Genomic DNA, 17,082 nt, shown 5'->3' on the forward strand with positions numbered 1-17,082 from the left:
ATATGCTACCTCATTGACTTGTAAACTCCGTTGCCGATGCTTTCGTGAATGAAACTCCTCTTTTGAAAATGCACCACGCCAAGATAAAGAAGGGAGCCCACGTGAAAAGATTCAAGACCTTTAGAACGGCATTTCAGAGCTAAACCGTAACGCACTGCCTCGACCAGCAAGACCATTTCCATTCCCGTTGCCATTGCCGTTGCCGTTGCTGTTGTAGCCAACTCCCGGGCTCGTGGGTCGGCTACTCGTAGCCCACTTTGGACTACGAGGCTGAGTGCTGGTGGAACGGGTTGATGGTCGGTTCTTGCGGATTTCACGTAACTCGTCTTCTTTCTTCCGCAAAAGATCATCACGGGACGCGAGGATTAGCTCCAGCTCGCTGATTCTAGCAAGATGGCGCAATGAATCGGTTTTGTTATTCATCTCCCGCAGCTGGACGGCGTTGCCCTGGACTTTGCGCGCCAATGACTCTTTTTCGTCCCGCAGTTGACGAAGTTCGCTGCCTGCCTGCGCGGCAACTCGAGATGCAGTCTGGTACTGCTCGCGTGTGTATTCCGCCTGGTTCTTTTCATATTCTGCCTTTCGCTCGAGGCTAGCTTTCTCCGCTGTTAGACGGCGATTCTCTTCCCGAAGCAATTCGAGTTCGGAGAGGGGGCCACCGCCATCTTTGATTTCCTGTCGTGTCTTTTCCAGCTCCGCTTGAAGCTGAACGCGCTCTTCCTTCAACTTCAAACTCCCCTCCTTTTGCTTTTCAACTTTTTGCTCCAAGGCCGTTTTGCCATCGATCAATTTGTCGCGTTCTTGACGGATTTTGTGTAATTCTCTTGTCCGACTTTCGTAACGGTGCTGCACATCGCCAAGAGAAGCTTCCAGTTGCCGCAGGCGAGCAAGACTTTGAGACAACTCGTTCTGGAGAGCGTTTTTCTCCGATTCATGAATAGCCTTCATTTGCACGAGATTTTTCTCCAGTGATTGAAGGTCGTGATCAAGACTCTGGCTGGGAGGCTTTGTTGATTGTGTCATTTGACTTGTGTCTTGAGTATCGAATTTCGCCCTTTTCAAAAGGTAATCCTCAAAATCTTGGTCATGCTCCTGTTTCAGTGACAATCAGCATCAATTCAACCTCATAATACTAGGCCGACCACGACTAACCAAAGCACGTTTCTGGGCACCACGCACAACTTCGTCAGAAGAGAGAGGGGTTGAACCTGATTCGTTAGAAGAAACAAGTGGCAGAGGCTCGATGATTGGCAGCGACCAGGCAGCAAATGGGTCTGACAGAAAACGCAGAATTTCCTCGGCGTCTTCGCACACATTCAAAGCATCGTCCTGAAGGTCTCCGACTTCTTCAACAAGCGAAGCAGTGTACTGCATGAGAAGACCCAGTCGCTCGGATTCTGGAAGTGGAGGTAGACAACGCTCAATGTGCTCACACGAATTGGAGATGAGAAACCAGATCACGGGCAGAAGGGCGCCGTTCCTTGAGTAAGTTGTCCTCATATGCTGGACAGCGGGGCTTTCGAGCTTGTAGGATGTGTCAAATACAAATACAGCAGATGGCGGTCTGAAGGTCTCCCGCACACTGTCATCGAAATGAATGGCAAAGCTCAAGGCATCCTTTTGCAGTGAAATCTCCATGTTGCCCCCAAGTTGGTCTCGGGGCTTGGTGTATTTGAAGCCTTTTCCGAGAAGGTAACGTTCAAGAATGCGACGTTTATCGTCGCCTGAAACAGCAAGAATCACATGGAGATCATGATCACAGCCCACTCTGATTAGCCATCCAAGTAATCGAAACTTGGCGCTCGAGTACTCAGCCCACTCGGCCTCCCGATCGAGCTTGGAGTCTTCGTATAACACATGTTGAACAATGTTCAGATCTGGATGAATTGCTACATTGTTCAACTTGATCACAATTTCTTGAATCTTAGACAGAAGTGAGTCCCGCTATCAGACTGTGTCAGCTTTGAATGCGCGATCACAACTCAGGCAGATCGATTCAGTTACCTTTGAAGACGCCATCTGGGTAAAGCGCGCCGAGCCTGGCAAGATATCTTTCAGCATTGGAGATGCATCTGCTATGACCCTCTCATAATAATCTTTTACGCGCGAATCCATAGGGAGGGTGACCGCGAATTCGGACGGCCCAAGATGAACTGATCCGACGGGGATCTCCTCGGCATCTTCAACTGTCAAGGCACTGGGCTGGATCGTTTGCATAGAGGTGACAATGTCCGTTGCGGAGTGGCCATGTATCAGTGCTTCAGAATGCGCGTGGTGTACTCCGATGTGGGAGTGCGGAACATGATCCGCGTCGGAGCGTACACTGAGAGGCGCAATGCTTTCCGGATTAGATGTAGGTACTGTAGCGTCGATATCGCCCAAAGAAGACGGCGTTGGCTTATCATCCATCTTCACGGCGCTTTTGTACAGAATTGAAGATCAAATGAGCTTTCCTTCAGTAATTTGAGCCATATAAAATTGAGCAGTCACGACAGTACGATGTTTAAGGGGTTATGCGTCTGTAGTCGCTGTCGATGGAGAAGGAAGTGGATGCGCGCCGGCCAGGCGGAGATCCACGCTATTCACGTGATCGTGTACTTGGGGTCCTTTATCGATAGCGCCAAACATGGCGAACGTGCTCCACGAAATGGATTAAGTGCCGTGAGGAGTGAGGACTGGGTAGTGAGAACTAATAATGGTTTGGGGCGAAGAATGTCACAAGATTGGGGATGAGCTCTTGGACGAAATTCTTGAAGAGACAATAATGCCTTGTTTGTAATGTTGATAATCAGGATCATGATTTGTACTAGATTCGCGTCCGAGTTCCCACGCGTGATGTACTACTCGACTAGTACTAGGTCTTGACCTTGGGAGCATCAAAGTCAAATCCCAGTTGCTCAAGTGTCCGAATGGAGCTCCGTTCGTCTCCTCGTTGCACAAAAGCTTGTCGGATCTCTGTAAATATCTGTCGTATCCGACGCTGCCGGTCGCTCCAATACGTTCCGAGTCGGCCCTGGCCTTCATGGGGAAGTTCCGGTCGCGGCGTGGCTGAGGCAGCCCAAGTATAAAGAAAGTTCAAGTAATCAGCATCCAAGGGGAATGGAAGCAGGTGGAAGGCCTTGCTGTCTCCTTTTTGTGCGACCTGCAAAGCTTCCCAGGCCTCCATTTCCGTCTTTGAAGGCAACTGGAGCCGTTGAGACCAGACGCGAGAGTAAACCGCAGCTTGGTTCTCGGCCAGCGGAAATGGAATTACACGCTGCGGAAGGACTGGAAACACTAAGGTCGGATGTTCCGTATAAAACAGCTGCTGGTAGACATGTCTCGTCCGCCAGCCGTCCGTGAGGACGGGGGGCTGCAGAGACGACAGGAAAGGATATGAGTAGAAATAGCCCGTGCAAAAGACAATGGCTTCGATTCTCTCTTCGACATGGCCATCCTTGAAACGGACAGCTCGGTCGAATTGTGCCGGTGGCAGAAACTCGACGATTTCTGGCCGAATCACCTTGTTGGATGCAGCCGATCCAGCAGGTGCAGCAAAGTACGACTCGGAGCGTTGAGACACAATGACCGGACCATGGCTCACTTGATTGATTTGATTTCCAATGTCAAGTCCCGAAGCAGAGTTGCCGACCACGACGACTTTTTTGCCTGCAAAGTGCTCAGGGCGATCATAGAATTTGGAATGCGAGATCACCCCGGGATATGCACGATCCCAATCCCTAATACCCGTCACATCGGGCAGAAACGGAACATTGAAGTGGCCACTGGCCACCACGACGGCATCGTAGATCTGGGTCGTGTTCACACCATCAGCGAGGTTGGTGGTAGTCAGCTCCCAGGTGCTCAACGTGGGGTCACTGAGCTGCAGGTTGACTACTTGCGTTTCAAAACGAATGTAGCTCTTCACCTCCTCGGCATAATCCTGCAAGTATTCTTGGACAGTCTGGTGCTTGGGGAACAATTGAGCATCTGCAGGAAATGGTCGACCAGAGAAGCACATCAAATCCTTGGGAATATTGGTCTCAAGTCGCTCATACAATGGGGACACAAAGATAGCTCGAGACGAGCCATCTTCTCCCTTGATCCAAGTTGGCCTCTCTACAGGCTCATGTGCGTTGAGATGCGGAACAGTCGTTTTCGCTTCCACTTTCGTGGAGCCGCCGGTGTAGACCCAAGCGCCTCCGACCGCGCTTCTTTGTTCGACGAGATCAATGCGTTCAAAGCACTGCTCTGCTAACAGATATCTGTCCAGCACGGTGAGGTTAGGAATCCAAGATGAACAACTGGGTCTAGTCTGGCCTCTGCAAGGTGAACATACTTCAATGCAGCGAGACCCGATGGCCCTGCCCCGATGATAGCAACCCGACGGATAGGATGAGCAAGAGTCATGTTGGGACGCGGTCTATACGACGATGATGTTAATATGTGTTGATGAAGAAGAGAAGTATGACTGCCATTCCGTCATCTCCTGTCGCCATAGTGGGGTCTGTTGGAGATAGTGAGAGTCTCCAAACATGGAAGCTTATCGGCACCGTTGCGACTGTGATAAATGTACAACTGGGCAGTAGCTGAGCGTGTGTGGGGGATATCTTCGTATGCTGTCTATAAGTCCACGTGTATTGACGCAATTTCAGATCAGTATACAAGATATACTTCAAATGAATATCACCCAAATCTGACGACTGAAGGCCCAAAATGGATCTTTTCCCTCCTGGCTTCGGTCTGTGACCTATTGCCGGTGATCAGGTAGGGCACATCCATTTTCAATCTGGCCTCAGCATGAAACGAGCGTCCTGTACCTAGGTGTTCATGGACCTCGTGCAGGTGCTTCTTGATGTAATCCGAAACCGGATGTGTTGGGAATAATTACATTCAGACATATGATTCAGACCGAGTTGTACCCAACGAAATGTTTGAGTGGTCGAGAACTCCAGCCCTCAATGCTGAGGAATTCTAGCCTCCTCTTCTTGAGTTTATCAATATATAGAATCGCTGGAAGTTTCCACCATTAGTTGCTATGATGGCTGTGTGGCTCAAACGTGAATGTCGCGCGCAAGCTAGCATCAACATATCGAACTACCCCGGGCAAAGAACCCGCAGACAGACAGGGCCAGATCGGATGCTCTGTGCTCAGTCAGAAAGACCTTACACATCCACATAGCTCTCACACATTAATCATTAATATTGACTGATGAACCATCCTTTCCAGAATTGCTTGGCTGGCAAATCCGCGTGTTGATGGTGCTGATTGTTGCGAGTACCGCGGCTGTGCCACCCGTCCAGTGAGGAACCGGTCGAAGGTGACTGACTGGATGACCACCGGACCGGAGAGGCCTGGGCCTCCCGCGGAACCCAAAGCTCGCGCCTCGCTCCACAGCTCTTTGTTTCCATTTCCACTGTCTTTCAACAATCCGCTGCAGCACCGTAGCTACAGTCTTGACTCTCATCTTCGACGGTCACAAAGCAAGCTGTGAGCATGACCGCGACATGCCGACTCTGAACGTGGAATAGTCGGTGATCTCAAAATGGACGCCACCGACCTGTCCATGTCATTCGAACCCTCCGCGGCACGGATGCCAAACCAGTGCAAAACACCGATCGCCCAACTGGCGCCTTCCCTCGAGGACCACGACAATAGATATTTTATCGCAACTGTCAGCCTACTGTGGCCATACTCATCCTCCCAAAAATGCCTGAGCCTGCTCTTAGCGGAGCCCGATCCTCGTCTACGGTGGCCGGACGGCCAGGTCAAGGCAATTTTCCATGGACGCGTCGCAGAACGGGTCGCAGAGCAGCGCGTGGGGATCGGTGAGACCATTTGTCTGTCCTTGAAATATGGGCGCTTCGTGTCCAAGGAGGATGCTTTGCAAACGCCCCGAAAAGGTGTACCCTGGGATCTGCACTTCGACCAAGGTGTAATGCTGGAAGTAGGTCAGCATCATCGTGCGTTTGGCCAAGAACAGTATTGACCGTGACTCTCTAGGTCGATCGACCCTCAGAGGAAGCCCCTCAATCTCTATCCATGTAGTGCCTCCAGCGACGCCTGAAAGAGAGCTTCCGTCAACTCCTCCGTCCTACTTCGTCGATCGCGACTCCCCACTGACAGCTGTCCGAGGTCTGTGGGGCTCACCTGCTTTCCACAAGTCGTCACGGAAGTCCTCGGGAACCGCGGTCGACTCTGTGTTCGATCCGTTCGCCGAAGAGGATGGCTACGTTCCGGGAAAAGGAAGGAAACGACCAAGATACAGCCTCCAACGAAACGAATGGCGTGTTCTGGACGAGCCAGAAGACCCCCAAGAGCCAGAGGGAGAAATGGACTGGGAGAAGGTCTTGGACGAAGAGATGGTGGCTGAAATCGACGAAGATGAGGCGGATGACGTGGCTGAATTACAGATCGAGGACGACACATCGCCAGCTTCACCGACCGAGCCGCGTGCGGTCGATATGGAAGACCAGGGCGAAGACGATGAATCCTCGGTGTTTGCGAAGCCGCGACTCGATCTTCAAAGCAGTGGACTTTTCATTAAGCCTACATTGCCAGAGTCCGACACGACCTCGACCATAGCGCGTCTGCCAATTTTTGATTTCTCTACAATACAACCTATAGATACGCCACAGCTTCGACCAGTACCTTCTCCAGGGTTACCGGTTCCATCACCGCTGATATCTGACCAAGACAGCTCTCACGGCTATTTTGCATCTATTCACACCGCACCACAAATGCAAAACTTGCATGGTACTACACAGCCATCCTCAGAGATCAATGTGAAAGAGAGTGACTCACATGACCAAAGCCCTATTTCTCAATCTCTGCATGACTCGACCCCGCGCACAGAGCGACCAGACACGCAGGTTCACGATAAAAGCATCCCTCCCTCGCTCTCGCAGCCCACAAATCAAGCGGAGACCGCAGAGGATGCTCTTGCAGAGTCTTTTACCACTATGGCCGATGCAAACCAGCAAATTGCCGTGGATTCCTCGCTCTCGCGCCCCTTTGTCGCTGGTTTGTCAGGCAGACTCGACAAGGACAGAGAGCTAGAATCTGGCAAAGAGCTTCGTCTTAGTGTCACCGCGCATCGTGTCGAATACCCGACTCTCTCCGAATCAGATGCGATTGTTGAACATGAAGAAATAAATAACGCGCAGCAAGCCGAGGCAAGCGGTCCCGGGATAGAACTGCCGCCGGAGCTTACAAGCGCGGAGCCTACGGTCAATCAGGCTTCAGAATTCGCGAAATTTCAAGAGAGCATAACGGATGAGACTGTTCTCCATCCAGGGATTGGAATCTTAACCGAGGCGGCTGAAAGTTACCGTATTTTGCAGGATGAGAGCGAAAGTGACCATCGGAATGACGCCGAGGAAGAAGGTCTCGATGACGATGATGCCGAAGCAGAATCGTGGCACATGGATCAAGAAGCGGATGGGAATTTCTATCCCGTGGATGAAGATATGGAAAGGGAAGACTATTCTATGGATGACGATGCAGAGGCGGAATCATTTGCGGAAAGTGAGATTTCAGACGACGAAACTGGCAGCGATGATGATAGTGGTGAATATGAAGAGGACGACGAAAGCGAAACAATGCACAGACAGCCGGCAGGTTCACCGGATGTCATTGTATTAGACAGCGATAGCGACGGCGAAGATGTACCTGAGCCCCAGCTAGTGATCGCCGATACATTCGAGGCGACGCGGCCGCGCTCAGAAACTTCAGAAAGATCTGTCTATTCCGAGGAGTCGCAACCCGCGCCAGCATCACAATTTCCGACAGCGGATGATCAAGGCGACTGGCCCGTCGAAAGTGGCTCGGAAGCGGAGATTGTGGACAGTCAAGATTCGGAAGGGTCCGATTCTGAAGAGGAAGAGTCTGAAGAGGAAGAGTCTGAGGGGGCGGATGAAGCGCATTACTATGAAAACGAGCGAGTCCGGGAAAGTGACTTGGAGGACGAGTCTTCTTCGAGTGATCATATACCCGAGGAGGATCACGAGCGCATCGAGCAAATATATGACAATGATGTCGGAGAAACCAGTCGCAACCCTGTTGATGTTTCTGAAGAAGATCACGCTTTCAGAGTCGTCGCATCGGCGCAGATTGAGGAGGAACAGGAGAAAGAGGAAAAAAGAAAAGAAGAGGACGAGGAAGATCACGAGGAAGAGGCAATCCAGGATGAAGTCGGTGTAACGGAGGTTGTCGAGGTGAGCCAGTTGGGATCTATCAACGAGCCACTTTCCCACCATGAATCCGCAGTGCCAGAGTCTTCGCAAAACCAGGACGAAATCCGTACTCCAGTTGAAGAGCCCAATGAGGCATCTGCCTTAGGGGTCACTCCCAGTTCCTTGCTCGAAATGGATGGAGCGCGGGACTGGCTTGCTTCAACAACCCCTACTGAAGACCCAACAGCGTCTCAAGGCAGTCATCACGGCTCCGAGGATGCGGAAGAGTCGTTACAGGCCACAGACAAGGTCTCTATATTAGAAGACCACAACCAAACCGCCGTCGCTAGTGAGAGGATAGTCAAACACGCCTCAGTCGTGAACTCGGCCGAGCAGTTCTTGACGCCCAATCCCACGCAAAATGTTTTGCTCGAAACCGACATAGGTCTTGAGAATGAATGGCGCAAAGTCTCCGACGACGAGAAGCAACCTCCCTCAGACACAATGAACGAATCACAAGCCTCTTTGCCAGCTGAACCTACTTCAGAAGCCTCGACGTCGAAAGAAACGGTCATATCACTTTTGAGCAAGCGGGACAATGAGGATGACGATGAAGCTTCAAAATCGTCGACGACAGCATCAATTGAGCCGACAGAAACCGAGGAACAATTCCTGCAGAAAGATGAACCGCAGCCTTCCACTGACGACACGACAATGAATGCCCCCGAAACCCCTGTAGTGGTTGTCAGGAAGGCTTCGCTACCAAATCGAGAAGCCCAGGGCCTTCGCAGTAAATTGTCCTACTTTGCTCCTCTTGCCTCACTAGCTGATCATTACAATGCCCTGGTGGACACAATCTCAATTGTCTATGAATACGGCCCAATTGCAAAGGCGACGTCCGGCGCCAGAGACTACTACATGACGCTCTTTCTCACTGATCCTTCGATGGCTGGTACGACACTTGAGGCTCGGATTTTCCGGCGTTACAAATCTGCGATGCCAACTGTGACAGAGGGCAGTGCCATCTTGCTCAGAGACTTCAAGCCTCATAGTCACCAGCATTCGATGGTCCTCATCAGCGTTGATTCGAGTTCTTGGGCCGTCTTCGACCATCCAGGGCCCGAGGCCAAAATGAACGGCCCACCTGTGGAGTATGGAGACGAGGAAGTTCGCTTTGCTTCTGATTTGCGGCGATGGTACATTGAGGATGGCGCGGGAATGGTGGCAGACAGCCGACTTCAGGCATCTATTGCTATGGAAACTCGATCAAGGACCCCCAGCAGTACTACGGCGAGCGACGCCGGTAGTCAAGAAGGTACGCCGTCTGCTCGAAGCTCACGGCGAGCTCGAAGGAGCCATCGACAGGTCATCATTCACGAATTGCGAGATGGCACTCGTTACACGGAGATTGGCTCACCCAGCGGACAACATGGTATCCATGAGCTGCGCGATGGAACGGTCTATGCAAATGAATGAGCTTCCCGGGCCAGAGATGCCCAATTTATGTACAAAAATGGACTGCATCACTGAATGGACATGTCCGACACTTGTCTGTAATGCCCATGGCGTCCCACCCGTCAACTCGAGAAAAGTGTACTCTATGTAGGTCGTTTCCTTCGTACGGTCTAGTCATTACATCTTTGACTTTTCAGCCTGAAAGTAGTCCGCATCGACCGCCGCTTGAATGAGTTGATGCGCAATGGCTGTCGCAGGGGGGAGTCGTAAGCCACCCTTGTAGTCGGGGCCGGCGCCGGCGCTGAGGTCGCTAGTGCCGATGCGCAGGGCCTCCTCAACCTCCTCAATCTCGAACCACCGGGCGTCCTCCAATTCAGGGTCGTGCTCGAGGCTGATTTTCTCATGGGCGGCGTCACTGCACTGTGCGATCGCTCCGATCATCAAGTTCGCGGGATATGGCCAAGGCTGCGACGAGTGGATGACCACTCGCGATAGTGTGACACCAGACTCTTCCCAGACTTCTCGCCGGACCGCATCCTCAATTGACTCTCCAGGCTCAATGAATCCCGCCAAGGTGGAATACCATTTGGGCGGGAAACGCTTACTGCGACCAAGTAAGATTCGCTTGCCATCGGCAGAGACAACGGCAACAATGATCGTGGGGTCTGTGCGAGGGAAGGACAAGTTGGAGAGCGTAGTCCGGGTGTTGCATTCGGGTCGATCTTGTGGGAGTCCCTCGGCGGCGCGTGCAGCATCAGTAGGAGGACAGGCTCGCTTCGTGCCTGCATTGATCGACAGCGTCCGGTGGCCACAGGTACCGCAAAAAGTGTTTCGCGTATTCCAATCCATCAGCGCACGCGCCTGCGCGTAGATAGCGGCTTGATTTTCAATGTTAGCTCGGGCCTTGAACGTCCCTTCCCCTCATCCACAGATAAACCTTACCTTCTTCGGGTGGGAACGTCATGATAACTCTTGTCTGGAAGAATGACAGACCCTTTTCCTCCATGGCCTTGATGATGTCCTTGCATGCGCTCTGATGCGCCTCCGATCCCTGAGGGGTCACGTCGACAGCAAAGAAAGGGTGCCCTGAGTAGTTCTTGTACGTCATCAGATCACTACTCTCCTTCCGACTTTCGTCCAGACCAAGGAAAATCAGGGTAGGGTTCGTTTTGCGCGAGTCAAAGTCCTTCACCATCTCCTCCTCGGTCTTGTCGAAGAGGTCTTGCGAAATGAGACCACGCAGTTCGTCATATTTGGCGTAGTATGGCTCCGCTGGAGACCGAGTGAGCGGAGCCAGCTTGTTCAACAAAAGAAATTTGGTAGACGGGTGCTTCAACGCTGACGAAATAAATGGGTGGTCATTCCGTAGGAAGGACAGTCGGTTGATTGGTGAGCCTACAGCTGGTCAGTAGCTCTCTGGGGATGACCATGTGCAAATGGCATGCAACCGACGACGCCGCACTTACTGGAGAAGTAGTTAGCTGTCTCTTTGCCGAAACGTCGTGATAGCATTGTCTCTGCAAGGATATGGGCCGGGTTGGGGATTTGAGCAGGTGCAGTCATGTTGATTCAATGCCGATATCAAGATAATCGAATTGCGTCAATTGGGATTTGAAGAATGTAGCAATGCGTAAGAAACCAGGCGGAATGCAGATGTCTCTATTTGGTAAACTTGGCTCGCCAAAGGAGGGTTCACGAAGGTCTTGCGACTGTAGCCGACAAGAAGGCCCTCGGCAGGCGGGAGCCCGATCATGACGCCTCATCTCAATTAATCAGCCAAAAGTGGGTCCTCCCACCCAGCTTGATAAGGTATTGAATCGGTATTGGTATTTCCACGATCACATCGGACTTGCGCCGATAAACCAGGTACAATACGATGAAATTCAGTAGGACAGTCTTGGACCACCGACAAAGCGGGGGACGTCTTCCCACTTAAGCGCGTCACTCGGAAAGTCTCCCCACACACGTGACCTGCGCGAATCATCTGCATCGGAGAAGGAGGGGGAGCTTATTCTTTGTCGTGGCATTGAGAAGCAGCAGATACCAAAACGGCACCATGGGTCATCTGGTTACATTAGCGACATGGTATGAGTCGGCATAGCAACTTCTCCTTTTCTTTTCTTGCGGGTGAAAGCAACTGAGCTTCAATCTGCGAGCGTATCCAAAGCTTCTTGGAGCTTTCGCCATAATGTTGCATTTGGCTGACCAAAACTCAGCAATCTAAATCAATGGGCCTTGGATTGGGAAGGCAACCGTGATCGGATCATTGAAAGTATTCGACAAGCCAAGGCTGCTGGCGCCACCCTGCGCGTTGGTCCCGAGCTTGAGATCACTGGTAACGAACACCAACTGAAAAGCTGTGGTGCGCATCGACTGACGTGAGCACGGTAGGATATGGCTGTCTTGACGCGTTCATGGAGGGCGATACCTTTCTCCATTCGTGGGAGATGCTTGCCCAGATCATCGATCACGAAGATTGCCAGGATATCGTAGTAGACGTCGGCATGCCGGTCAGACATAGAAATGTTCGATACAATTGCCGGTATGTCGTTTTAAGGCCGCCGGAAGTCGATTGACGCTCATGGCGTACTAGAATCATTTTCTACAATCGCAAGATTGTCCTCATTCGCCCGAAAATGTGGCTGGCCAATGGTCTGTTTGCCCATTATCCTTACGCAGTCTATTGTGAACAATCTCTGACCCTCGTCCAACCCTCCAGACGGCAACTACCGTGAACATCGCCACTTTACACCCTGGCAGCGCCCCCAAGAGACCGAAGATTACTATTTGGAACAAATTGTCGGCAAGATCACGGGGCAGTACAAGGTCCCCTTCGGTGACGCTGTTATTAGCACGCGGGACACATGTCTGGGTTTGGAGACTTGCGAAGAACTTTTCACACCCAACGGGTAAGCCCATCGTTCCTGAATTTGGCTTGCCTTTTTATTTTGGTCGTGAATTCATCAAAGGTGCGATTTCCATGTACTAACCCTTGCTAGACCCCATATTCCCTATGGCTTGGCAGGTATGTATATCCCCTCCAGACGTCGAAGAGGCACTTTCTTACTTTCGGCATGGAACAGGCGTGGAGATCATATCCAACTCTTCAGGGAGCCACCATGAGCTTCGAAAGCTGGATACGCGGCTCAACCTCATTACCCAGGCTACAAAATTGGTAATTACCCCAACCCTCAGTGTATCATCTACATCAGCTGACTCAGTCAGAGCGGTGGTATCTACCTCTACGCCAATCAGCAAGGCTGTGATGGAGATAGACTCTACTATGACGGCTGTGCTATGATCGTCATCAACGGTGAAATCGTAGCCCAGGGATCTCAATTCTCTTTGAACGATGTGGAGGTTGTTACGGCCACAGTCGACATTGAAGAGGTGTGTCAATGGTTCAACTAAACTTCAAGGCAACACACTAATTAGAACTAGGTTCGCACCTACCGATCAAGCGCCAGCCGCAGCATGCAGGCGAGCAAGCAATCACCATATCAGCGAATCGATCTCGATGTCAGGCTATCTCGCCGTGCCGAGGAGGCCGATCCTGGCCTCGTATTTTCTGAACCGCGCAAGCCCCGTATCCATGATCCTGAAGAGGAAATCGCTCTCGGGCCAGCATGCTGGCTCTGGGACTATCTTCGACGATGTGGCGTGGCAGGATTCTTCCTTGCCCTGAGTGGTGGCATTGATAGCTGTTCTTCCGCACTCATCGTCCATTCAATGTGTCGACAAGTACTCAAAGCTGTCAAGGAAGGTAATGAACAAGTCATCAAAGATGTTCGCCGTCTGTGTGCGAAACCCGCCGATTCAGATTGGCTCCCTTCATCGAGCCAGGAAATTTGCATGTGCATCTTCCACACGGCATACATGGGTACCCAGAACTCGAGCAACGAGACTCGAGACCGGGCAAAGAGACTTGCTCAAGAAATTGGCGCCTATCACCTTGATTTCAACTTTGACACTGTCATCACTGCTATTATGAATGTCTTTACATCCGTGACGAGTTTCCAGCCTCGCTTCAAGTTCCACGGTGGCGCGCCGGCGGAGAACCTGGCTTTGCAGAACGTCCAAGCTCGTATGAGAATGGTCCTCTCGTACCTTTTTGCTTCCTTGCTCCCGACTGTGCGGCAACGTCCTGGTGGAGGTGGACTTCTGGTTCTCGCTTCGTCAAACGTCGATGGTCAGTAGTGCATGCTCGAGTAGCTTTGGATTTGATACTAACAGTGTCTCTAGAATGGTATGGCCCAGTGAAGTGACTGGCTTGATGATTATCTACTCACTTTCTACAGCTTGAGAGGTTATCTCACCAAATATGACGCTTCCTCCGCCGATGTAAGTCCCGAGCATGAAGCAGACTGTTCTTTCGTTTGCCGCAAGGCTGATGACATTATAGTTGAATCCCATCGGCAGTCTCAACAAGGTTGACTTGAAACGCTTTATCGCATGGGGAGTCCGTGAATTCGATATGCCCATTCTCACAGAATTCTTGGAGGCAACACCAACTGCTGAATTGGAGCCCCTAGCGGCTGCCCAATCTGACGAGGTTGACATGGGCGTCAAATATTCTGAATTGGGCACTTTTGGGTATGTCCTCGGCCTATTTTTTACAACCCAGCGATTCATCCTAATACGCGACATGCAGATACCTTCGCAAGGTGGCAAAGCTTGGTCCCTGGTCTATGTATGAGAAGCTGCTCCACGTTTGGGGTAATGAGCTCAGTCCGCGTGAGATCTATGAGAAGGTCCGACACTTTACCTTCTACTACGGTGCGCCTCACAGTCCAACTCTTTTCCCACGAGAGAAACATTCACTGACTTTTTTTGGTGTCATCGTAGCAATCAATCGTCATAAGATGACGACTATCACGCCAGCATAGTAAGCCTCTCAACAGCATTTCTTGTTACCGCAAGTGTTCAGAGCTCACAAATCCTGTCTCTTACAGCCACGCTCTGGATTACTCTCCTGAGGATAACAGACATGATCTACGACAATTCCTGTGTAAGTTCAGAAGATTCTTCTTGCATTCGAATCTACTGACATCCTGCCGATACAGATCCTCCATTTTCATGGGCATACAAGAAGATGCTTGCAAATGTCGAATTCTGGGAAGCAAAGGGCTGGAACACTGGGAAGGGACAGAAGAAGAGTGTCAAGGCAGACTGATAGCGAAATTGAAACTATCTCAACGTCGCAATGTGCCTGTGCCTACTATCTCATGTTTCATAAACTCTTCTCTACGGATCGAGAGAGAACAAGAAGCCTCCGAATCTTCAAACTGCTCATACAACTATGGTGACCTAATCAGATTGACAATGCAGCTTTGGTTCAACGGCAAGACACAGGTTTCCATTTTGCTGAGTGGGACAGGGGAAGGCGAACAGGACACAACGAAGCCGAGGAGCAGACAGTTGGTAACGTGAGAATTTCACAATACAAGATGACAGACGCTTCGCAAAACGAGCCGAAAGAAAAGAAAAAATCAATTAAGTACAGGAAAAGCCCATTATAGGTCATGTACGTGCCGTTTCGACGTAGCTTCGACAGAGGTATATCGATCGGATCGGAGAAATCGCAATCAAAGCAAATTTCAGCTGCTCCAGAACCAACCACCCTTGGACTTGGACTTGGGTTTCTCGGAGTTCTCGGAGTTCACCTCATCCCATCCATCATCGGAATGAGGTAGACTTGTCTCGTCGAATGAGTCTGTCTCTTCACGACCGTCCGCGTATTGCTTCGTCACAACTCTCCTGCTTGAGAACATACCGTCCGGGTAGTGAGTCTGCTCCGTTCGCGACGAGGTGGAGACGACGCGAGAAGGCTCGTTGTCACCAGTTTTGCGAGTGGCGACAAAGTGATATGCGCGGAGCCTCTCGTCGAGTTCCTGGATCTGGTCCAGCCACAAGTCCTTGGGATCACGAGCATGTGGGTCGTTGTCCTGTCTCGCCTCCTCCAGCCCAGGCGGTGGTTCAAAGTATCTTTCTACCATGATTCGTAATATCTGGCTCTCGCTAAGCAACGGATCCTTGCGCCGTAACTCGTCGATATCACGCATGAATTTCTCCTGCATGATTTCCTCCTCCTCTGTTAATTCCAATTCGATGACCGGGATCTTGACGCGCGTCCGAACCTCGATCGTCAAATCTCCATCGTTACCGTGCACGAGTGCATTCTTGAATCGAGGGCCCATGCTTTCGCGCTTGAGGACTCCTCTCAACCACTGCTCATTGTTTTCGGACCTGCCGGCAATTATTCTACTGTGATCGAGGAGCGGCAGTCCATTTTCCAACCGAAGCAGGTCTTCAAATGCTTCGCGCCATTGCGGTTCTTTCGGATTGCGGGACGAGGGGATGAGAGAAGAAAAAGTGTCATCTCCGTGGCTCGTCTCACCCCTCGCCTCTTTCTCGAGACGAGTAGGCGAGTAGGCGCTAAAGAAGATGTAGTTCAATGGCCATTGTTTTTCCCATTCTTCATGAAAGTTCGGGACGGGAGGCAGAGGAAATCCCAGTGGCGATTGCTCAAAGGGATCATATACACTGAGGTCATAGGGGTCGACAGTAAGCGTTTCATAGGGCCGCCGCGAATCGTCTGAATCCATAACTCATGAAGATGGTCGTCTTTCTGGCGACGAGTCCAAGGATGAGGATTTTTTGACGTGGAGGCTGCCGTCGCTTTCAGAAGGCTTTTCGCTGTTGTCCCGGTTACCGGATGAATTGGTGTCGGCTCCACTCGATGATGTGTGGCTTTGATCGCGGGTCTCACTGTCGCTCTCGCGGTGGCGATACTTGGTACTTTCGTATGTCTCCTCGTCCGTGAAGATAGTCCAGCGGTCTGTTTGTGGGGGAGAAAGTGTCGACGGAAGGCCGGTGATTGATTGCAGGACGGCGGAGACGTGTTCGTCGGCGAAGCGTCGGAGGGCAACGAATGGGTTGAGGTCGTTCTCGGATGGGGGGTCTCGAGAGGTGTTGGTATTGGTGTCGCTGTTCTTGTCCTCAGAGTCTCGATCCGACGGCATCATAAGCTCGAAAGTCGGGCGATTCCGGCGGTGATGGCTTGGGGAGGACGAAGATGAAGAAGACTCAGACGTGGACGTCTGATGAGTTGCGAGAAAGTCGTAAGGTGAAGCTGTTGGGACGCCCCACATTCAACTTTTGCCCACGTGAGCTCCACATCCAAGGAACGGTCTCTGGCTCGACCCGTGGACTCGATGGTCAGCTAAAGCTTCTCTGCATTTTGTACTCTCTACAGACTGTGTTGAAGCTCATTATACCGTCGATTTCATTCAGGCAAGGCTTGCGTAGCTAGCTTCATTCTCGGGCTGCTTCAGCGCCCGCGACTCACTATGAGTTTGGAGTCCGGACCCACTCATCGACATTCGCGGCCGAGGCCGAGGCGATGAGTCTGGTCATCCAAGTTCATATTGAATCAACCGCAGTGAACGTGAATGTCTAAATTGAACTATTTCG

General features: G+C 51.4%; 6 protein-coding genes across 6 annotated transcripts; 2 read left to right on the top strand and 4 right to left on the bottom strand.

Moving 5' to 3' along the window:
• Window positions 1-120: 120 nt before the first annotated feature.
• On the bottom strand, window positions 121-2,409 carry POX_a00500 (uncharacterized protein; the record flags this gene model as incomplete). Its single annotated transcript, XM_050109441.1, has 3 exons — window positions 121-1,092; window positions 1,153-1,944; window positions 2,005-2,409. The coding sequence occupies 3 exons, from the start codon at window positions 2,407-2,409 to the stop codon at window positions 121-123; spliced, it is 2,169 nt and encodes a 722-aa protein (XP_049973209.1).
• Window positions 2,410-2,854: 445 nt separating this feature from the next.
• Window positions 2,855-4,389, bottom strand: POX_a00501 (uncharacterized protein; the record flags this gene model as incomplete). Its single annotated transcript, XM_050109442.1, has 2 exons — window positions 2,855-4,244; window positions 4,319-4,389. 2 exons carry the CDS (start codon window positions 4,387-4,389, stop codon window positions 2,855-2,857), a joined length of 1,461 nt encoding a protein of 486 aa, XP_049973210.1.
• A 1,136-nt stretch (window positions 4,390-5,525) lies between these two features.
• On the top strand, window positions 5,526-9,630 carry POX_a00502 (uncharacterized protein; the record flags this gene model as incomplete). Its single annotated transcript, XM_050109443.1, has 2 exons — window positions 5,526-5,931; window positions 5,984-9,630. 2 exons carry the CDS (start codon window positions 5,526-5,528, stop codon window positions 9,628-9,630), a joined length of 4,053 nt encoding a protein of 1,350 aa, XP_049973211.1.
• Window positions 9,631-9,786: 156 nt separating this feature from the next.
• POX_a00503 (uncharacterized protein) lies at window positions 9,787-11,172 on the bottom strand (the record flags this gene model as incomplete). Its single annotated transcript, XM_050109444.1, has 3 exons — window positions 9,787-10,487; window positions 10,552-11,004; window positions 11,076-11,172. The coding sequence occupies 3 exons, from the start codon at window positions 11,170-11,172 to the stop codon at window positions 9,787-9,789; spliced, it is 1,251 nt and encodes a 416-aa protein (XP_049973212.1).
• Window positions 11,173-11,665: 493 nt separating this feature from the next.
• POX_a00504 (Glutamine-dependent NAD(+) synthetase) lies at window positions 11,666-14,782 on the top strand (the record flags this gene model as incomplete). Its single annotated transcript, XM_050109445.1, has 15 exons — window positions 11,666-11,694; window positions 11,826-11,944; window positions 12,001-12,151; window positions 12,203-12,261; window positions 12,329-12,518; window positions 12,609-12,634; window positions 12,693-12,784; window positions 12,835-12,999; window positions 13,051-13,798; window positions 13,843-13,855; window positions 13,908-13,950; window positions 14,012-14,202; window positions 14,261-14,494; window positions 14,562-14,617; window positions 14,673-14,782. The coding sequence occupies 15 exons, from the start codon at window positions 11,666-11,668 to the stop codon at window positions 14,780-14,782; spliced, it is 2,226 nt and encodes a 741-aa protein (XP_049973213.1).
• A 424-nt stretch (window positions 14,783-15,206) lies between these two features.
• On the bottom strand, window positions 15,207-16,760 carry POX_a00505 (uncharacterized protein; the record flags this gene model as incomplete). Its single annotated transcript, XM_050109446.1, has 2 exons — window positions 15,207-16,204; window positions 16,322-16,760. 2 exons carry the CDS (start codon window positions 16,758-16,760, stop codon window positions 15,207-15,209), a joined length of 1,437 nt encoding a protein of 478 aa, XP_049973214.1.
• Window positions 16,761-17,082: the final 322 nt, after the last annotated feature.

Source organism: Penicillium oxalicum, chromosome I (genome assembly GCF_001723175.1).
Source record: "Penicillium oxalicum strain HP7-1 chromosome I, whole genome shotgun sequence".
NCBI classification, from domain to species: Eukaryota; Fungi; Ascomycota; class Eurotiomycetes; order Eurotiales; family Aspergillaceae; genus Penicillium; species Penicillium oxalicum.